Raw genomic sequence first — 18,661 nt, forward strand, 5'->3', positions numbered from 1 at the left:
TGGTCGTCCTTAAACCAGTAAAGGAAAATTTCACAGTAGTTTCACTGTTGAACTGATTGACAGAATTTGACTTGGGGCTATATTTGAAGATTATTCAGATTCTCCAGTTGATCTCTGTGTGGGAGTAGAGATTAGAGACCAATATTCTGCCATCTGTGTTGGATTCTGTCTTCCAGTTAAAGATGTGCATTAATCAACGACATTTGTTTTATAATGATAAATGAGTAATCTTGGATAGCATGTATGGAAAACAAATCTTTTCCTTCAAAGATTTTAATTATTTTGAGTAGTAATTGGATAGTCAAATGCTCTTAGAGTTTTCAGTGGAACTTAAATGTGAAATATTAAGCCTTTCTTTATAAAGATCTTTTCTCCAGATATGTTTTACTTCTGTATTTAAAGTTTTTCCTTAGTGTGGACATTAAAAAAATCTCTTAAATAAAAGCCTTGTTCTTCTTAGAGCACCACTTCTAAATATGAGTAGAGCATTAACTTGCGCAGACATTTGAAAATAGATGTACAGTTTAGTACTTTGTGTGTGCAAACAGGTTCCTTTTTTCAGTTATAATGCTAACCAAACAAGGTAGCATATCACTTTAGTTGGAAATCAGCATGAAACATTAAAATATGTTTGAAATTAAACGGAGAATGTTCATAGTAACAATATAGAACTAGCATCATAATCTATTTTGCTGTGTGACTCAGTACCTTTCTGTATTTTTGGTTTCAGCTCCTCCACCACCTCCACCTTCTAGAGGTGGTCCCCCTCCACCTCCTCCGCCACCACCACATAGCTCAGGGCCACCTCCTCCTCCCGCTAGGGGAAGAGGAGCTCCTCCCCCTCCTCCTTCAAGAGCTCCAACCGCAGCACCTCCACCTCCACCCCCTTCTAGACCTGGTGTTGCAATGCCACCACCTCCACCAAATAGGATGTACCCTCCTCCTCCTCCAGCGCATTCTTCATCTGCACCCTCAGGCCCTCCCCCTCCCCCTCCTCCACCATCAAGTGGTTCTGGTGTGCCTCCACCCCCTCCGCCTCCGCCTCCCCCTCCCGGTCCTCCTCCTCCACCTGGTCTTCCAGCAGAGGTTGACCACCAGCTACCAGCTCCTTCAGGAAATAAAGCAGCCCTCTTAGATCAAATTAGAGAAGGTGCCCAATTGAAAAAAGTAGAACAAAACAGTCGTCCAGTCTCCTGCTCAGGAAGAGATGCGCTACTTGATCAGATACGGCAGGGTATACAGTTGAAGGCTGTGAGTATCATTGGATTTTTAAATATTTAAGATAAGTTTTTCAAAACTCTCATTTTAAGATACGCATTTATATGAAGGAGAAATTGAATTAATATGATTTAAAGTCTTAATGCTTACAATGAATAAAATATATTTAAATAAGGAGAAATTTTCTGACTTGTTCTCCAGGTTTCTGGACTAATTCTTAGTTTTTTGTTGCTAAATGGCATCAAGTTAGCTTTGACCTATGAATAAAAGATTCTTTAGATATTCATGCTGTCAACAGTCCTGATAAGATCTCCCTAATTCAGGGTCAGGACTTCCTTTATTGAGTCTATCCATCGGAAATGTGGTCTTCTTTTCCGACTGTCTTCTATTTTACCAAGTGCTATTGTCTTTCCTAATGACTCGTGCCCACTCCCCCTCTCTCTCCTCTTAGTGCCTCTGGCAAATCCATGTCAAAGCGCCTTTTCACCTCCCTCAGCAGTTTTTGAAGCCAAAGTTCTTCGGCCTCCTCTTTCACTCCAAATGTGTTTTTTTTATGTATGAGCTTGCTCTGCATCTGGACCATCAGTACCATTTTTGGCCACCTCCTGCTCCTCCCCTCACCCTCCCAACTCTGGAACCGGAATACTGTGAGGGAAGAGGAGGGCTTGACAACTGGAAAGTAGCAGGGACGGGGGACACAGAGAGGGAGCCCAAGTTCACCACATATTGTCAGGCCAAGGTTGGTGAATTTGTGCGATTCCCAACTGGCCCCTCGACTGTTTTACATGCACAATTCTAATGCACTGTCAACTCTTATATGCACCTTAATTTTGGCAACATAATTTAGCTGGAAAAGAGGTGCCCTAGACTCAAGTAAATACGGTATTCCATGACTTTCATATTAAGTTCTCAGTTTGGTAGTTTTTCTATTCTTTTTGCACAAGACACACTCATGTCTCATTTTCAGTGTTGTTCTCTCTGGGGAGAAAATCAAGGGTTGGAACCATAACTACAGCATTGGCTTTACCTATGATATAAATGAAATTGTGTGATTCTCTCAACTTTGCTGCAACCTCCTCAAATTAAAAGTGAAAAATGGGAAAGGAATTGCATTTTTTTTTCATTTGCTACATAGTTTCCTGAAGTTGCCCTTTAGATGAGTATGTAAGCATTTTCCAAGGGCAGAATAAGGCCCATAGGGGTTAACCACCCATCTTCTCCACCACAATCGTACGTGAATATTCTGGTCAAACCATTCCACACTCCTGTTACTTCTGAAGAAATTATTTGAGATCATGTTCTTGCCAGATGTAATTTATATGTATCTGTTAATTAAACTAAGCTGGGAAAAATTCAATTTATATTCCATTGGTGGCTCATTGAAATCCCTTTTTTGTGGGAACTCCCAAGTCTCGAAATACAGTTTTTTAAAAATCCATTATTGTTTGCATCTCAACATTTCTTACTGCCCCGGTGGCGCAAAGGGTTAAAGCCTTGTGGCGGCAGGACTGCTGACTTGAAGGCTGGGTTGCTGACCTGAAGGTTGTCGGTTCGAACCTGGGGAGAGCACGGATGAGATTCTTCTGTCAGCTCCAGCTCCCCATGAGGAGACATGAGAAAAGCCTCACACGAGGATAGTAAAACATCCGGGCGTCCCCTAGGCAACATCCTTAGAGACAGCCAATTCTCTCACACCAGAAGCAATTTGCAGTTTCTCAAGTCACACCAGACACACAAAAAACTGCATAATTGTTTGAAGAATGATATGTTGACAAGCTGTTTGCAGGACTTTTACCCCTCTGCTTGCCTCATTTTCTTTGTTATCTTCATTATTTGCTGTTTACGGATTACACATACTCCTTCAAGGTTTTCTCAAGACTTTAATTTATGTTGTTTTCTATTTGAAATTCTACTGTTTACTATTGTATACCTTCAATTCTTCTCCCAAGGTATCTGATGGGCAAGAGACGGCACCACCTACCCCTGCACCCACCTCAGGTATTGTGGGAGCATTAATGGAAGTTATGCAGAAAAGGAGCAAAGCCATTCATTCTTCAGGTAAGCCATTAAAATCAGTATTTTGGTCAGTTAAGGAGCATTAACTATGAATGAAATTGCCTGATCATATTCAGTGCATTATATATTATTACACCTTATGTCAAATTGGAAAAGATGATATAACATATCCCAGTTCTTTGTAAGTTCCATATTAAGAGCAAGCTTGTAGCGGCTATAAACATTTGATTAAATTAAGGTTTACAGTCCTGAAACTCAAGTTTTAAAAATGCACCATAGATTTACAGATATTATGAATAGCTGTAGCACAGATCACTTGACTGTTTTGAAAGCTGAAAAGATCTACCTTTTTTGAAACAAGGAGTCAATAACAATAGTTGGTCAAATTAGATGTACATGAAAAGTGGTAACACTAAAAAAACATAGAGTGCTACATTAAGTTCCATAAAGTTCCATGAAGTTGTATTATCAGCCAGTCTGTACTTTCAGACTGGCTGATAATACAAAAAATCCAAAACAAAGGGAAACATTACATTAATTTCAGCAGTAGGATCAATTCTAGAAACAAGCATTCCCAGGGGAAAAAATCAAAGTTCAGGTACTTCAAAAGGCCTTCAAAAATAAAAAAAAATCTTAATTAGTCTGGAGTAAGTTAATGCCTCCAGCTAAATACTTGTGTAAGCCTCCATACTACTTTTCGCTTACTTTTCTATGCATTTTCTATACATTCAAATACTTTTCTATGCATTCAAATGCTAATATCTATATTACTGCTTCTTAAACTGAGTCCTAAGTATTAACTCCAAATGTGGTCCCTGAAGCTCAATGTTGGGGTCCCAAAAATTGGCAACAGTAAAAGTAGTTATTTACACAAATCTGTTGTGAACTCGGCAAAAGATGTTTCAGCTGTACTTTATAAAAAGGAAAATCATCCTGAATACTGATTTGTTATCAGTAAAGGTATACACTTCAGGTACATGGGTCATTTTATGTGACCTATATACCTGGGTCATGTGAAAATTTCTCAGGCCAAATGGGGTCATGAGTAGAAAGTTTAAGAAGCCCTGATCTATAGAACCACAAAAAGAAATAATAGGAAGACTAATTTTTAATTGAGAGTTCTTATGTTCATTTCTTAAAAAATAAGTAATGTTTCCTATCATTAGATGAAGATGAGGATGAAGAAGATGAAGAAGACTTTGAAGATGATGATGAGTGGGAAGACTGATCAATATATTATATCATATATATATATTTTTAAGGTGAAATACTAAACTACTTTCTGTCTATGGATTCTGTAAAATTATCATGTAAATGTTCTACCAATTTGCTGTATATTTTTGTTGCCTTTTGCTTTTTTATTAATCTGTGCAATACCTCATTTAATCTGTAAAGGTTTGTCATAACCCTATACCAAGCTACTCCCAACATAATGTGTACAAGTTTACATCAGGTTGCTCAATGTACATGTGAATACTTTCCATTCCACCAACAAGGGAGATTAGTGTAATATGCGAAATTGACAAACACTCCTTAAATGTATTTAGTTATAATGCAAAAAGGAAAACACTATTTTCATACCCTACTTTTTCTGTATCTAAATTTTCTTATTAAAACCTAATATAGCACTACATTCTTAAATGCAATGCAGCTCCTAGATTTAGTCCCTTCATCTTGGATACTGTGCTACATGGATGAGGCTGATAAAACAAGTGAACCTTGTCAGTTTGTAACACTGCAGTTCAAAATTTAGCATTTAAGCTGTATATAAAACAATCACTAGAAAAACTAAGTGGTTATGAATTTTTTCCCTGATTCTTGAGCAGTGTTGCCTGCCATCGGGAGAGCTTTCCACTTGAATGCTGAATTTAGGGGCATCCCAGGTGGTCACAAGATGTGCCATCTTCGATGTAAACTACTTTTTTATTTTTGCCAGCCATCTTTCACAATGAAGAGGAGTCTACATTTATGGCAACTGCTGCAGTCACTTATTTATTTTTATATAATGTTTTTTTACCGAAGGGCTGTGGTTGATACTTGCTCTGATTAATAATGAGTTTAAATTAAAAAAATAAATGTATAGGGCATCAGTATACTAATAAATGAATTTAAGTGGTATAACTCTGCAGTCTTTGTGGATGATGGTTCAAGCCAACCCACCTAGGCACCAGATCATCTCGAAGCATCCAGAAATCAAAAACGTTTAAGTAGGGATAGGTGCCTTAAATATATGCTTCTCCTTACTCTGACAGGCTGCTCTAAAGTGAAGGGAGCAGTTGCTGGGAGTAAGGAGTGATGGAAGTGCAAATTCCTCACTGATGTTTCCACCTCCTTCAACCAAGTCTCTGTATTTATTTTGGCCAAATAGTAGCTGAGACTGGGTCCTCTTAGCTCAGGTTCACTTCAGTCTTCGCTGGCTTCCCTACAGTTGTTCCAACGTGGCAGTGTTGCTCCCATTTTTTCTTGACCTTAAATCCGTAGATCTTGAAACCAGAGTGGATAGAGATAATTGAACTACATTCCTTCTACCTTTTGAAAGAGGCTCACTACTACAATATTTGTAAACCACTGCTTTTTGTATGTACTGAACTTGCATATTTTCAATATTTGATTTGTCATGTGTTCAGAATTAATATCAGGGGATGTGATCTTTAAGGTAGAAGGTCCTGTGCTTGGAATTGCATTCCAGTAAATGGTGGGAAAATTCAAGTTCTCATTTTAATGTTCATCCTTACTAATAGTTGCAATATTTGAAGGATTTGCCTATTTTTTATCATCCAGTAGCTACATTTGAAATAGACATTTTCAGTACGGACAGTATGAAAACATTTTAAGTAGAGTACACCTAGAAGTATCACTTCTCTCACTGATGCAAAATAGTTCAAGTGAGACCTATTTGGAATACAATTAACACATACTTCCGATCTTCTCCTTTTCTTACTTTGTTAATGATATATTGGATAAAATTGTATTTACTGAAATCCAGTGTTGGCCTGATCTTGGCAGGCTGGACCTGCATGATGTGGCTTGGCTATCTAGTGCAGTTATAATGTATGTCTAGCATTTATAATTGCAGAAGGAGAACAGGATATAAAAGGTTATGTTGATGAAAGACAGTGTGGTAAAGCAGAAGCTAAATTATTTAGAGGACGATAACTTTTCTTTTAAGCAAACAACATGGGCAGAGGAGATTCTTTTTCAAAGTATCTTTCTCCTTTTCAGTTATATTTACAACTGCCTGCTGCTAAAAAGACTGACAGCTAGCATTGCTGCTAGTGTGGCTTGAAGACTCAGAGCATTGTGGCTGAAGCCAGATAAAATGTTGTGTAGCAGGATTAAGGAAGTGTGCACATGGGAGGTGGTGTTAATGGCCTTCAGTACAATTTTAGTGTTGTCTCTAGTTCTGATACCATAAAGGGCATTTTAAAGTGGATACTGCTCAGGTGGCCTCCAAAGATGTTTCTTCTAAGCATAAACTAAGCACAGACTTCTGGAGCTGAGAGAGTTTAGAAAGATTTAATATTTTTGGAATACTTGTGTAACGTGTTAATCACCTGCCCATTGGGCTTTTGTTGTTGTTTTTTTCTATAGAAAGTGTATCCACATTATTGCACAAAGTTCAGATGTTTTGCTTTCAATAGCATATTGTATGGTTTTAATTTTAAGGCATGGCTGCAGTTACAATTAGGCTAAGAAGTCACCGCTGCATGTTTCTGCATTCTCCTACTTCCAGTGTGGGCCAGAGACAGTGTTTCATGCCATTGAATCACTACTGCTAACCGTTGTAACAAGGCAGCCTCATGCACCATTTAAATTGACTGCCCAAGTAACCTTGGCAAATTAGTACATGAGTGTGAGGACCAATATCTCAACACTACGCTTATACAATATCTGCTAGCTGCTTGTACTCTGAAACCATCTCAATCATTCAGTTTTTCATTTCATCAAACTGAACTTCTTGGTATGTGAATTTTCTTTTTGGCTTTTTTTAATGTACAGTGAATAGGATGTTGCACTGGTGGCAATTCATCATGGAACATAATAAAATTAATTTGACTCAGTTTGTGGTGTGAATTTTGTTATGGACTAACCTGAATGCAAGATATAATATTGGCAATTCTGTTTGCATGACCTCAGCAGGCATGAAATATTACCACAAAAAATTCCCTCAGTAGATAATAATCATATCTGTTTCTTGATGGATTCCCTTAAATCAGGCCTGTACAACCTACGGCCCTCCAGAGATTTATGACTCGCAGAATTCCTAGTCAGCTTGTCCAAGGGTCAAGAATTCTTGGAGCTGGTCCAACACCTGGAGAGCCACAGGTTGTGCAGGTGTGTGTTCAATCTCTCATGGGCAATCACTTGTGGTGAAGTGTGATTATCTTCTAGAAGTAGAGTCTTGGTGGTAGGTCTATAAGTAACTGAATACTTCTTTTGGATCCACCTGGTCTTTCACATTGAGGACATAGATTTCCAGATGGAAGATGGTCCCAACAAGGATTTGCTTGACACACCTTTCTCTTTGCACATTTCTTCTTTCGCCCTTTATTTCTGCCTTCTCAAAATCCATTAGCACTGTTGGTAATAGCTGACCTCCGGTTACAACGCTTGAGTGCCAGAGTTTCCAAGTTCTCTGTATTTGTTTAGGTTAGGTTTAAGCCCATCTTTACATCTCTCTTATTGTCCACCAACATTCCGTTTTTTGTTCTTGAGCTGAGAATAAAGTAGCTGCTTTGGGAAATGATTGTCAGGCATTCAGACAACGTGGCCAGTCCAGCGGAGTTGATGACGGAAAATCATTGCTTCAATGCTGGTGATTTGTCCGTCTGTCCTCCCAGGAAATTTGCAGGATTTTCTGAAGGCAATGCTGATACAAACTTTCCAAACATTAAAATTGATTTTTGTAGATGGCACACGTTTCTCAGACTTAAAATAGAGTTGGAAGAACATAGCTTTGTAAACAAGCACCGTTCTGTCCCGATCCCTGAACAGTGCTTCATTTGAAAAAATACTGCTCTCACAGAGCTCAGACAGTGTTGTACTTTGGCATCAAAGTTGACTTTTCTGTTGGTAAGAAATATTGTGGCCTTGTATAGAGACAAATATGCCAGGAAGTTTGCTACAAGCCAGATAATGATGTAATGATACATAACATTTTCAATAGCAAACTATGGCAAAAATGCTGCTCATCTCCAAAATGTGTCCCCTTCAGGGTGAGAAGAGCAGGGTATAAATACTATATATATATATATATATATATATATATATATATATATATATATATATAAAAGTAAAAACAGCCAAATAGTTGGTTGCCTCTGTAGTTTGTACGTAATCTACCTACTGTGTTTTGCCCAAAACCTTAATGAGTTACAAATGTCTTGACCTAAATGTAAAAACTTCACAAAACAGCCTTTTCACCTAGAATACAAGATATTTTCAAGAGCCAGCCTCCAGATGTTGGTAGGTAGAGAAATTCCTGATTATTTTTTAAAAAAATTTCGATCTACAAATAAAATGGTGGCTGGTTTATTCATTACACTCAGCGTATAAGAGGTTCATAAGACACATTTTATTCCCTAAGCAGGCATTGTGCATTTTATTATTACAACATTCTTTTTTATGCAGGCTGTACTTCTTTTTGTCAAGATGAACAACATAAAGCTATCTGCCAGTCCAAAGAAAAGTAGACAACGGAAAAAAGTAGCACTTAAATAAATGTTAATTTATGTTCCTATAAATTCAAAACAGTTTGGGACTAGCAATTGTTTTAGTCTTGATTCATAATACCAACAATGTCCCTATGAATGTAGGTAATACATGTAGATCAAAACCTAAAATTTATTATTTACTTCAGTGACACTTTCACACTGAAAGGTTACTCGGAATTTGAGACTGGATAAAACAAAACGAACAGTGTGTTGCTCTGAGAACATAACTGTTTCCACTTTAGATAAATTTTTCTAATCTAGGGCCAAGCTCTTTAAACAACAGTTCTAAAAGTTGAAGCAGAAGTTAGTTTTCAATTGTGCTAGTCAGCTTGTTGCAAAAAGAAATTCATCCATTTTAGGAGCATTTTTTCTACACTTTTCTTTCTAATAAGGCAACAGTAGGAATAGGTCTAAAGATGAGTGCTGGTTATAGTATTCTTAATATAGATACCACTGTAAAGCATGGAAGGAAAGCAGTGTTTGCTGAGCATGAATTTGATTTCCTGATAAGAACATCTGACATTTTACAAGGCAGAACTGGCAGAATGAGATGAGTTCACCTTCTGGCTGAAAAGCAGTGGGTGACCTTCCTTTTGTATATCAGATGTGTCCTTGTTGTTGTTACTAACTTATGACAACCTTAAGGCTTCTTATTACAGAGATTTCCTGGCAGGATTCGTTCAGAGAGGGTTTGCCATTGCTTTTCTCTGAGACTGAAAGAGTGTGACCTACCTAAGTTCAATCAATGAGTTTCCATGACTGAGCAAAGATTTGATCCCTGGTCTCTAGAATCATAGTCCAATGTTCAAGCCACTGTACCACGCACCCTCTCCATGTGTATTCTAGCTCCAGGCTAAAAACACTTGTCCGAAAAGGAGCCCTTTGTTTTTCTCCAAAATCACTTGATTATATTGCCTCTGATGTAAGTAAATTCCAGGGAATGGATAATCCAGTCACATCTGCAGGAGTTGCTCAAAAATTACGCATCTTCAGCAAAAGCTAAGAAAAAGAAATAAAGCAGTTCAATTAGGTATTTGGCTTGTAAGAGAATTCAATTTCATACATTTTGTGTGTCCCATAAGACAACAAATACAATGTTCAGATAAATCTGTGGTACCTCATATCACCTTTGGAAGTCTGTGCTCAAAGTCACAGGATAATCATTGTCTGCTTCCAAGTCATTTCTGACTTATGATGAACCAATCATGAGACTTTCTTGGCAACGTTTGTTCAGAAGGCATTTGCCCTTGCCTTCCTCTAAGGCTGGGAGAGTGTGACCTCCCTAATGTCACTCAGTGGGTTTCCATGGCTGAGGGGGAATTCAGACCTTATCTCCTGTTGTCCTAGTCCAATACTCAAATCACTATAACATGCCAATTCCAATGATAATAGGGAGTTGACTATTGTACATTTATACTGCTCCGTAACCAGAGCACAACTTCTATGGCTAAGAAAGCTACTGTTTTGCAGGACTTCAACTCATCGTCTTTTGTTTACTGTTCAAACAAACTTAGTTTCAGTGCTGCAACAACATATTCTTCCCGCTTTGTGAAGATGACTTTTCTTTAAAATGTGTGTTTGATTTTTTTTTAAAGTTGCATATTATGGGGATTCTTTTAATCAGCAAAATGTACATTGATGCTAAAAGGAAAGAAGAAATTGGATCAGTCCAATAGTTAATGTGTGGAGCTAATTTTAGTTTCTAAAACATCTATTTGCTCTCATGTTGAAACAAAGTCAACCTAAAATGAACTAAACTATCTTCTTTGTTGGTTTCTTGGAACTCCCATTTTCTGGATAGAGTAGCAAAGCTGTGCTTTCTGCATCTGTCAGAATTTGAGTTTAAACTTGTCAGGAACGTGATGTTCCCGCTGAGGTCGAGCAGTTCTAACTCCCTTTCTCATGGCTGCTGTAATGAACATTCTCTGCCCTTATCATATGTTCAGTAAGTACATAATCTATTGTTTTCTCTGCCAGCCCAAGGGATGATGTTTGTGTGTTTATTGTTCCTCCTTGCCAAACATTTCTCAACTCTAGATTTCCGTGGAACCAATTCAAAGCTTTTGATATCCTGGAACTTCTGCAAAGCCAAAAATACACCTTGGAGGCTCTTTTGAATTATTCTTGGGACTAGTAAAGTTCACACATTTAGGAAGCATTTTGTTTATTGGATAGATTTTAGCACAGCAATGCAGGCATCAGCTGGTTTGTTGTCAGTTTTATATTTATAGCATTATTCATTTGGAAGAAGTTGATTTATTGTTTTAGTGTTTTGTAGAGAAATATGATTGGTCCTATAAAGTTAGTTTACAGTGGTAGATTAAAGAAAGCATGGGATAATGATTTCTAGGGCTCCCATTTGAATAGCTTGGAACAGTTCTTTTTTGCATGACATCGCTCAGAAATGCTCACCAGTGGCCCTAGTAAATGGGAAATTCTGGAATGTTGTAGTCAAAACATTTTTCCAAGGTCTGACCCAGAAGCACATAAATCTATATGGTGTCATTTACAATGTATAAACACCTGGTAACTTTTCAACAAAAGAGATTTTACACTTTGGTATGTATGCATTTGTCTTTAATTCATCCAATGTATTCTCTTCCAGAAGTCTTGTTCCTGGTTTTGAGAGTAGTTAAAAACTTGCCAACCACTAAGCTTCTCTAACACCACACCTCCATTCAACAAGGTGCACTCCTGGCCATTGGGTTTCCTTTCCGCATCTACACAAAGCACAGAACAGCTGTTTTTTTGCTACAGATTATCCATCCAAATGGCTGTCAGGCAGTGGTATTAATAGAGATTGCTGCCATCAGGAACCAACAAAACAAGGACATCTGTGGTTTTCTGAACAGAATATCTACTGTGATCGTTTTGCCACCAGTTGAAGAAAGCTTCCTCCTGCAATGCTGAATGGCAATCTGGATAGCTTTTGGCCTGGCCATGCTGTAGCTCACTCTGCATCTCACAGCCTAGTATTCTGCCCAAATTCTTGAAGGTAAGGATTTAGCATAAAACCAAGAAACATGCAAGCCATCACTTCTATTACTACTGTGTATTGTTATAATGGGGGCACCTGGTGGCACAGTGTGTTAAAGCGCCGAGCTGCTGAACTTGCAGACCAAAAGGTCACAGGTTCAAATCCGGGGAGCAAAATGAATGCCCGCTGTTAGCCCCAGCTTCTGCCAACCTAGCAGTTCGAAAGCATGCAAATGTGAGTAGATCAATAGATACCGCTCCAACGGGAAGGTAACGGCGCTCCATGCAGCCATGCCGGCCACATGACCTTGGAGGTGTCTATGGACAATGCTGGCTCTTCGGCAAGAAATGGAGATGAGCACTAACCCCCAGAGTCGGACACGACTGGACTTAATGTCAGGGGAAACCTTTACCTATTGTTATAACAAACAGTTCTTGTTTTTAATAATCTTAGAACAGGGGTCCCCAAACTAAGGCCCGGGGGCCGGATGCGGCCCTCCGAGGTCATTTACCTGGCCCCCGCCTTCAGTTTTATAATATAATATATTATATATACATATAATATTGATAATAATATTATAATGTAATACAATATAACACAAATAATAATACCACATAATAATATTAATTATATATTCTATATTACATATAATATTACTCATAATATTACAGTATAGTGGTATAGTTCAATAAAGTAATATATAATGCTAATATTGTGCTATGCTAATAATATAATATATTGTATGTACATATAATTTGTAAGCCACTCTGAGTCCCCTTTGGGGTGAGAAGGGTGTGATACAAATGTAGTAAATAAATGCAGTAAATAAATAAATAATAAATAAATAAATTTTAGACTTAGGCTCACCCAAAGTCTGAAATGACTTGAAGGCACACAACAACAACAACCCTAATTAACTTGACTATCTCATTGGCCAGAAGCAGGGCCACACTTCCCATTGAAATCCTGATAAATGTATGTTTGTTAAAATTGTTTTTATTTTTAAATATTGTATTGTTCTTTCATTGTTCTTGTTATTGTTGATGTTTTTGCACTACAAATAAGACATGTGCAGTGTGCATCGGAATTTGTTTGTATTTTTTTTTTCAAATGATAATCCGGCCCCTCAACAGTCTGAAGGATAGTGGACTGGCCCTCGGTTTAAAAAGTTTGAGGACCCCTGTCTTAGAAGATTGGTTTTACATGTGTCTCTTCAGGAGTTCAATGTGATAATTTTCTTGCCTGAAGATCACAGTTTGTTACGCATCGTATACTTCAACATTTAAATGTCTCGAAATACTCTCATCACCAGTTGCGGATGGCAATGTGGCTAGAGGTTCCCCATCCATTCAGCCGGATGCATTTTGAAATTAATAATAGGGTCTCACCCATATTTGAGTTCTCATTCCCTCCTTCTGGATGTCATATCACAAATGATTTGAAGTTTCAATTGGCAGATTTCCATGGCATGTCTCTCCAAAACATCTGTGGCAGTTTTGTGTCATTTTGTTTCACTAGCCTTCCAGTTTTCCTTGCCTGGACAAGATTTTACAATCCGCTTTTAAGTTTGATCAAAGTTGTCCATCGAGCCCTATTCTATGCTCCAACAAGCAAAGCACATGGATGCAGCTATGTTAATGGTTTTATTCAGCCCCATGATGAACACCTTTGACAAGACTTTTTTAATTTGGGGAAATGGCTTTCTTAGGTCCCTCTGTGTACATGTTCTTCCCCAACCCCACTTTTGATAGATCAAATGAAAGAACAATCCAGCCAACAAGGAATAAGGTTTTCTCCTAAGTTTGCCCTTTGTGTGTGCTATGTGAAGTTATGAGAACTGGTGTGGTTTAGTTGAGCGATCACTTCATACCATGGTTTGAGTCCGCATTCAGCCACGGAAACCCAGTGGATGACCTTAAATGAGTTACACACTCTCATCCTCAGAAGACCTGGTGATCAACTCATCTCAGGGTCACCATAAGTCAAAAATGATTTGAAAGCACACAGCAACAACTATGCAGAGATAAACTACTTTAAAAGAATTCATCTGTTTTTCCTGCCCTTATGCATAAGTGAATATTGGCAAGGAACCCTGAGTCTCAAAGCTATGGGAGGACTTCAGCCCTCTATTGTATGTCTGTATAGTCAGTACTTTAGGACTCCAACACTAAGGAACTCTCAAAGAGAATTCCCATCTTCGCCCACAAATTCTATTATGCTGTCAAACATAGACAATTTCTACCAGTGTGTTCTTGAATTATTGCCACCCTGTCTTAGCAGCTGCTATTTGATCAATGCAGCACTGCTAGTTGTCATACTTGCAGCATAGTCTAAGAATGAGATACAGAATTTAGTAATCTTTCTACATAATTTTCTGTGAACAGCTGTGCTGTCATTTTAGTCAGCAGGAGTTATTCCAAGAAACACAAGGTCAAACCGTTCTTCAGAGACGATCTTCAGCTTTTATGATTTCCACTGTTCAAAATTTGTAGTGTCTATTTTGCTGGGAGGAGATGAGGAAGACAAACTGATTATTGTATTCTAGTGAGGCCTTTATTGATTGGTTCCACACATTTAAATACGTGTGGATATCAGTATGTGCTATGTAGATTAAGAGGCTTGTTTCTTAACTGTGGTGGAGGCTCCTTCTTTGGAGGCTTTTAAGCAAAGGCTGGATGGCCATCTGTCGGGGGTGCTTTGAATGCGATTTCCTGCTTCTTAGCGGGGGGTTGGACTAGATGGCCCATGAGGTCTCTTCCAACTCTACTATTCTATGATTCTATAATTCTTCCCATATCATTGAAATTTAATGTGGTAAGAAGTGTTCATTGAGAATGAAAACAGGTTGAAAGAACTTCTAAGATACTTTGATCAGGAACACAATCTTATTTCTGTTGTAACATCAATGACAATAGTGAAACATTGAAAATGAAGCAGTAAAATATTAATGATGACATTCTTAATTGAAGTTTGTGTCTCCACTAGCAAGATATGGACACTTTGTGGATAAGATAAAGGCAAAGGTTTTCCCCTGACATTAAGTCTAGTCGTGTCTGACTCTGGGGGTTGATGCTCATCTCCATTTCTAAGCTGAATAGTTCTTGTGGATAAATAACATGCTAATTGGAAAATTATCAAACGGAGTATTTATGTTCTGGGGTCCAGAGTTCAGTTATATAAACACTTGAAAATCAATCCATTTAAAACTAGATTGACAACAAAATAGGGCTGTCAGATCAACAGATTTTTGACCACATTTCCCTTCTCTTCCTTGAAATTTGGAATTTAACATTAGTGTAGTGCCCTTGACTGACAAGAAGAGAAAGCACGCTAAATGCAAAATATATAGGAAACGAAAAATCTTGTGCTATGACAAATGTACAACTTTGAGGAAACAACTCTACACTTACAGAGTGGCAAATCCATTATTCTATGTAATCTGAAACAATAGCTTTTTAAGGATTTTCTGAAAGATGTGAATTAGCCAATCAGCCTGTCGCCATGTCAAACTTGAAGTCCAAAGGGTTGTTGTATGTCTTTCAGGCTGTGTGGCCATGTTCCAGAAGTATTCTCTCCTGACGTTTCACCCACATCTATGGCAGGCATCCTCAGAGGCTCTATGACAGTGGGTTTGTGCCCTTGAATTATTTAGAAATTTGTGTGTACTATACATGATATTCCGAGCCTACCTTACTTTTAAGCAATATTATGGCTTGAATAGATGTGTGGCTTTCAAACAATCTGTAGCTAAAGCTTTGCAATGGCTTTATGCCTTGAAACTTTTGAAAGCAGGAAGACTGGAGAACATCACCAGGATCAAAAGAAGGTCTTTTTTCATTATTATTTTCGGTTAGGAACCTCATCAGATAGGCAGGAGGAAAGAGGGAGAAAGCGGAGGAAACTGTCCTTCATTTCCTACCGTCTTTTCCTGTCTTCGGGATTAGCCTCTCATCCCACGCCATTTCCCATCCTTTCCTGTCCTTTCCCCACTTAAGAAAGCAGCCAGACCTTGAAGCTGCAAGGCTAATCAAGGTGGTCAATTACAACATTCACACCTGCCTCAAGCAGACAAGCGTTCTTTCTCCCACCTTGGACTTTCCACAGATATATAAACCCCAATTGCCTAGTTTCCAGCAGATCTCACAACCTCTGAGGATGCCCGCCATACATGCAGGTGAAACATCAGGAGAAAATGCTTCTGGAACATGGCCACACAGCCCAGAAAATTCACAGCAGCCCAATGATTCCGGCCATGAAAGTCTTCAACAACACAGCACTATCACTATTTTGGAATCTGGAAAAAAAACAGTGTTGTCGAAGACTTTCATGTCCAGAGTCACTGGATTGCTGTAGGTTTTTCAGGCTGTATGGCCATGTTCCAGAGGCATTCTCTCCTGATGTTTCATCCACATCTGTGGCAGGTATCCTCAGAGGTTGAGGCCTGTTGGACACTGGGGAAGAATTTACAGCCCGAAAAATCTATAGCAATAAAAATACACTGCTTTCTCAAAATTTTAATTGTTCCCCCCTCCATTAGTGTTTCTTTGTATTGACTCTTAGGTTTCAGTGATTGGTTTGGGGGGGGGGGAGGCAAAATACTGTTTGCTTACACTTGAAAATGACCTAGGGCCGGTCCTGGATGGACTTTATGGGACTCCGTTTTGGCAATGTAGAGAAATGGGGAGAAGACTGCATCTGATGAGGTCATTGGAGAGGATAAGGTACCTCATTCGGGAAACTTCGTCTGCATCTGAATGTATGTAGTAACAGTATTTTAAAAACTGATAACGCAAACATTCTGTATTGCAATGTTGTCAGGACACCTTCATACAAAGGTTAACAAAAAGTCTATTATTTAAAGCTGAAATAAAATGTACTGTATCTTTGCTAAACTTTGGCATAGCCTTCACACACAGGATTCTCTTCAGCATCCAGGCATCAGTTCCAGAAACTGCACAGATTGTTCAAATGGCAGGAGGCTTTCAATATGTTCCCCACCTACGTTGAAGCATGACATTCTCCAAATGTCACACTTGAGGAAATGTGGATGTCTTATGGTTCACATTTTGGAGTTCAAAGCAAAAAGAATCTTGTAGGTCAAGCTGGATTGCATACTGTGTGTGCGCGTGTGCGCATGCCTGCACACACACACAAATGTGTTGCATTTTCCTTTCCTTTGTATACTTGAATTATGAAGGGAAGGTGAACAGAAAATCATATTTACTGATTTCATAACTTGTTCCCCGCTCCTCCCGCACCCCAGTAGCATTTGAAACTATGGTAGCCAAGGAGACTTTCAAGAATGTCTATTAAATCATAATATTTGGAGCACGGCACCTTCGTTTTCAACAGAGTACAGATGACCTGCAGGCAGCCTGTTCTTTTGTGCTTACAGCTTTCTGTGCATAGTTTTTTTGGGCTTCTTGTTTATCTTTGGCTGGAGTGTGTTTGTGTGTGTGTGTTTTTTTTAATGCAAACTAGCTACAATCTGTCCTTGGGAAATATGTGTTCAGTAGGAACAACACTTTATTGTATTGCCATCCATTTTGTATACATTCTTTTTGTTTAATAGGCAACATTTTCCAAGCCAAGGTCTCTCAGCAAGTAGACACTCTTTTGAACTCAGTAGCATTCTTAGTATTATACTGTGAAAGCCCAGAGATGCTGTGTAACCAGTGTAATGGCAAAAATAAGTTGGGAATTGGGAATCTCTCTCTCTCTCACACACACACACACACACACGCACACACACAAACATACTTGCATATAGGGTAACAATACTATCCCTAATTTAATCCAGGGCTGAAGCAATACAGTAAAGTCTTGCTTATCCAACCTTGGCTCATCCAACATTCTGTATTATCCAAAGCAGTCTGCCTTTTAGTAGTCAATGTTTTTGTAGTCAATGTTTTCAATACATTGCAATGTTTTGGTGCTAAATTTGTAAATACAGTAACTACTACATAACGCTACCATGTATTGAACTGCTTTTTCTGTCAATTTGATATTTGGGTGCTTAATTTGTAAAATCATAAAGTAATTTGACATTTAATAGGCTTTTCCTTTAATCCCTCCTTATTATCCAACATTTTTTCTTATCCAACGTTCTGCCGGCCCGTTTATGTTGGATATGTGAAACTCTACTGTATTTACTTTCTTAGTTGTAAGTGCACTTGAACATCAGAAACCCCTATATAAATACTGCACGGTATTCTTGTCACTACATTTCTTCAAGGTGTTGAGGCAAGTGGACAGATAAATAGCTATTATACACATATGTTGATAAGAGAATCAGATGATTCATTGTAGGTCAGACATTAAGAGCTAGGAAACTATGTCCTCTGTCCTCATGATGACTCCAGGGAATAGAATGGAACATGAAGCTATGCTGGCATGCAGACCCAGAGGAGAGCTTATGCATCTAATGTTACCAAGTTGCCCCTGGGATTTTGAGAGAGCAGTTAACACAACGTAACCCTTTCTCTTCCTGTGCCTCATGCCATAGCATTTTCCTCTTAATAATAATATGTGAAAACAGATCACTAGCTTTGTTTTTCCTATGAGAAAACTAAGGAGGAAAATGTTTTCATTGGAGGAGTTAGATACAGCATTTTATCCCAATAAGCAAGGAGGTTACAGTTCTGTGTATCTTCTTCATTTATAAGATCATATGAAAAAATAAGTACACATATATGATTAAGATTCCACAAATCCACCTATACATCAAGTACTGACA

The 18,661-nt window shown here is 38.4% G+C and overlaps 2 protein-coding genes across 8 annotated transcripts in view; one reads left to right on the forward strand and one right to left on the reverse strand.

Moving 5' to 3' along the window:
* Window positions 1-7,295, forward strand: part of wasl (WASP like actin nucleation promoting factor) — a 42,102-nt gene extending 34,807 nt beyond the window's left edge. For both annotated transcript variants that reach the window (XM_008111230.3, XM_003221323.4), the window contains 3 exons: window positions 731-1,251; window positions 3,168-3,276; window positions 4,401-7,295. In XM_008111230.3, coding sequence (XP_008109437.1) covers window positions 731-1,251; window positions 3,168-3,276; window positions 4,401-4,462 — 692 coding nt within the window. In that variant the 3' untranslated portion in view covers window positions 4,463-7,295. The remainder of the gene's footprint in view (window positions 1-730; window positions 1,252-3,167; window positions 3,277-4,400) is intronic.
* asb15 (ankyrin repeat and SOCS box containing 15) overlaps window positions 1-18,661 on the reverse strand; it is a 388,284-nt gene that overhangs the window by 312,105 nt on the left and 57,518 nt on the right. The gene's annotated exons all lie outside the window — the stretch shown is intronic.

Source organism: Anolis carolinensis, chromosome 5, assembly GCF_035594765.1.
Source record: "Anolis carolinensis isolate JA03-04 chromosome 5, rAnoCar3.1.pri, whole genome shotgun sequence".
NCBI lineage: Eukaryota > Metazoa > Chordata > Lepidosauria > Squamata > Dactyloidae > Anolis > Anolis carolinensis.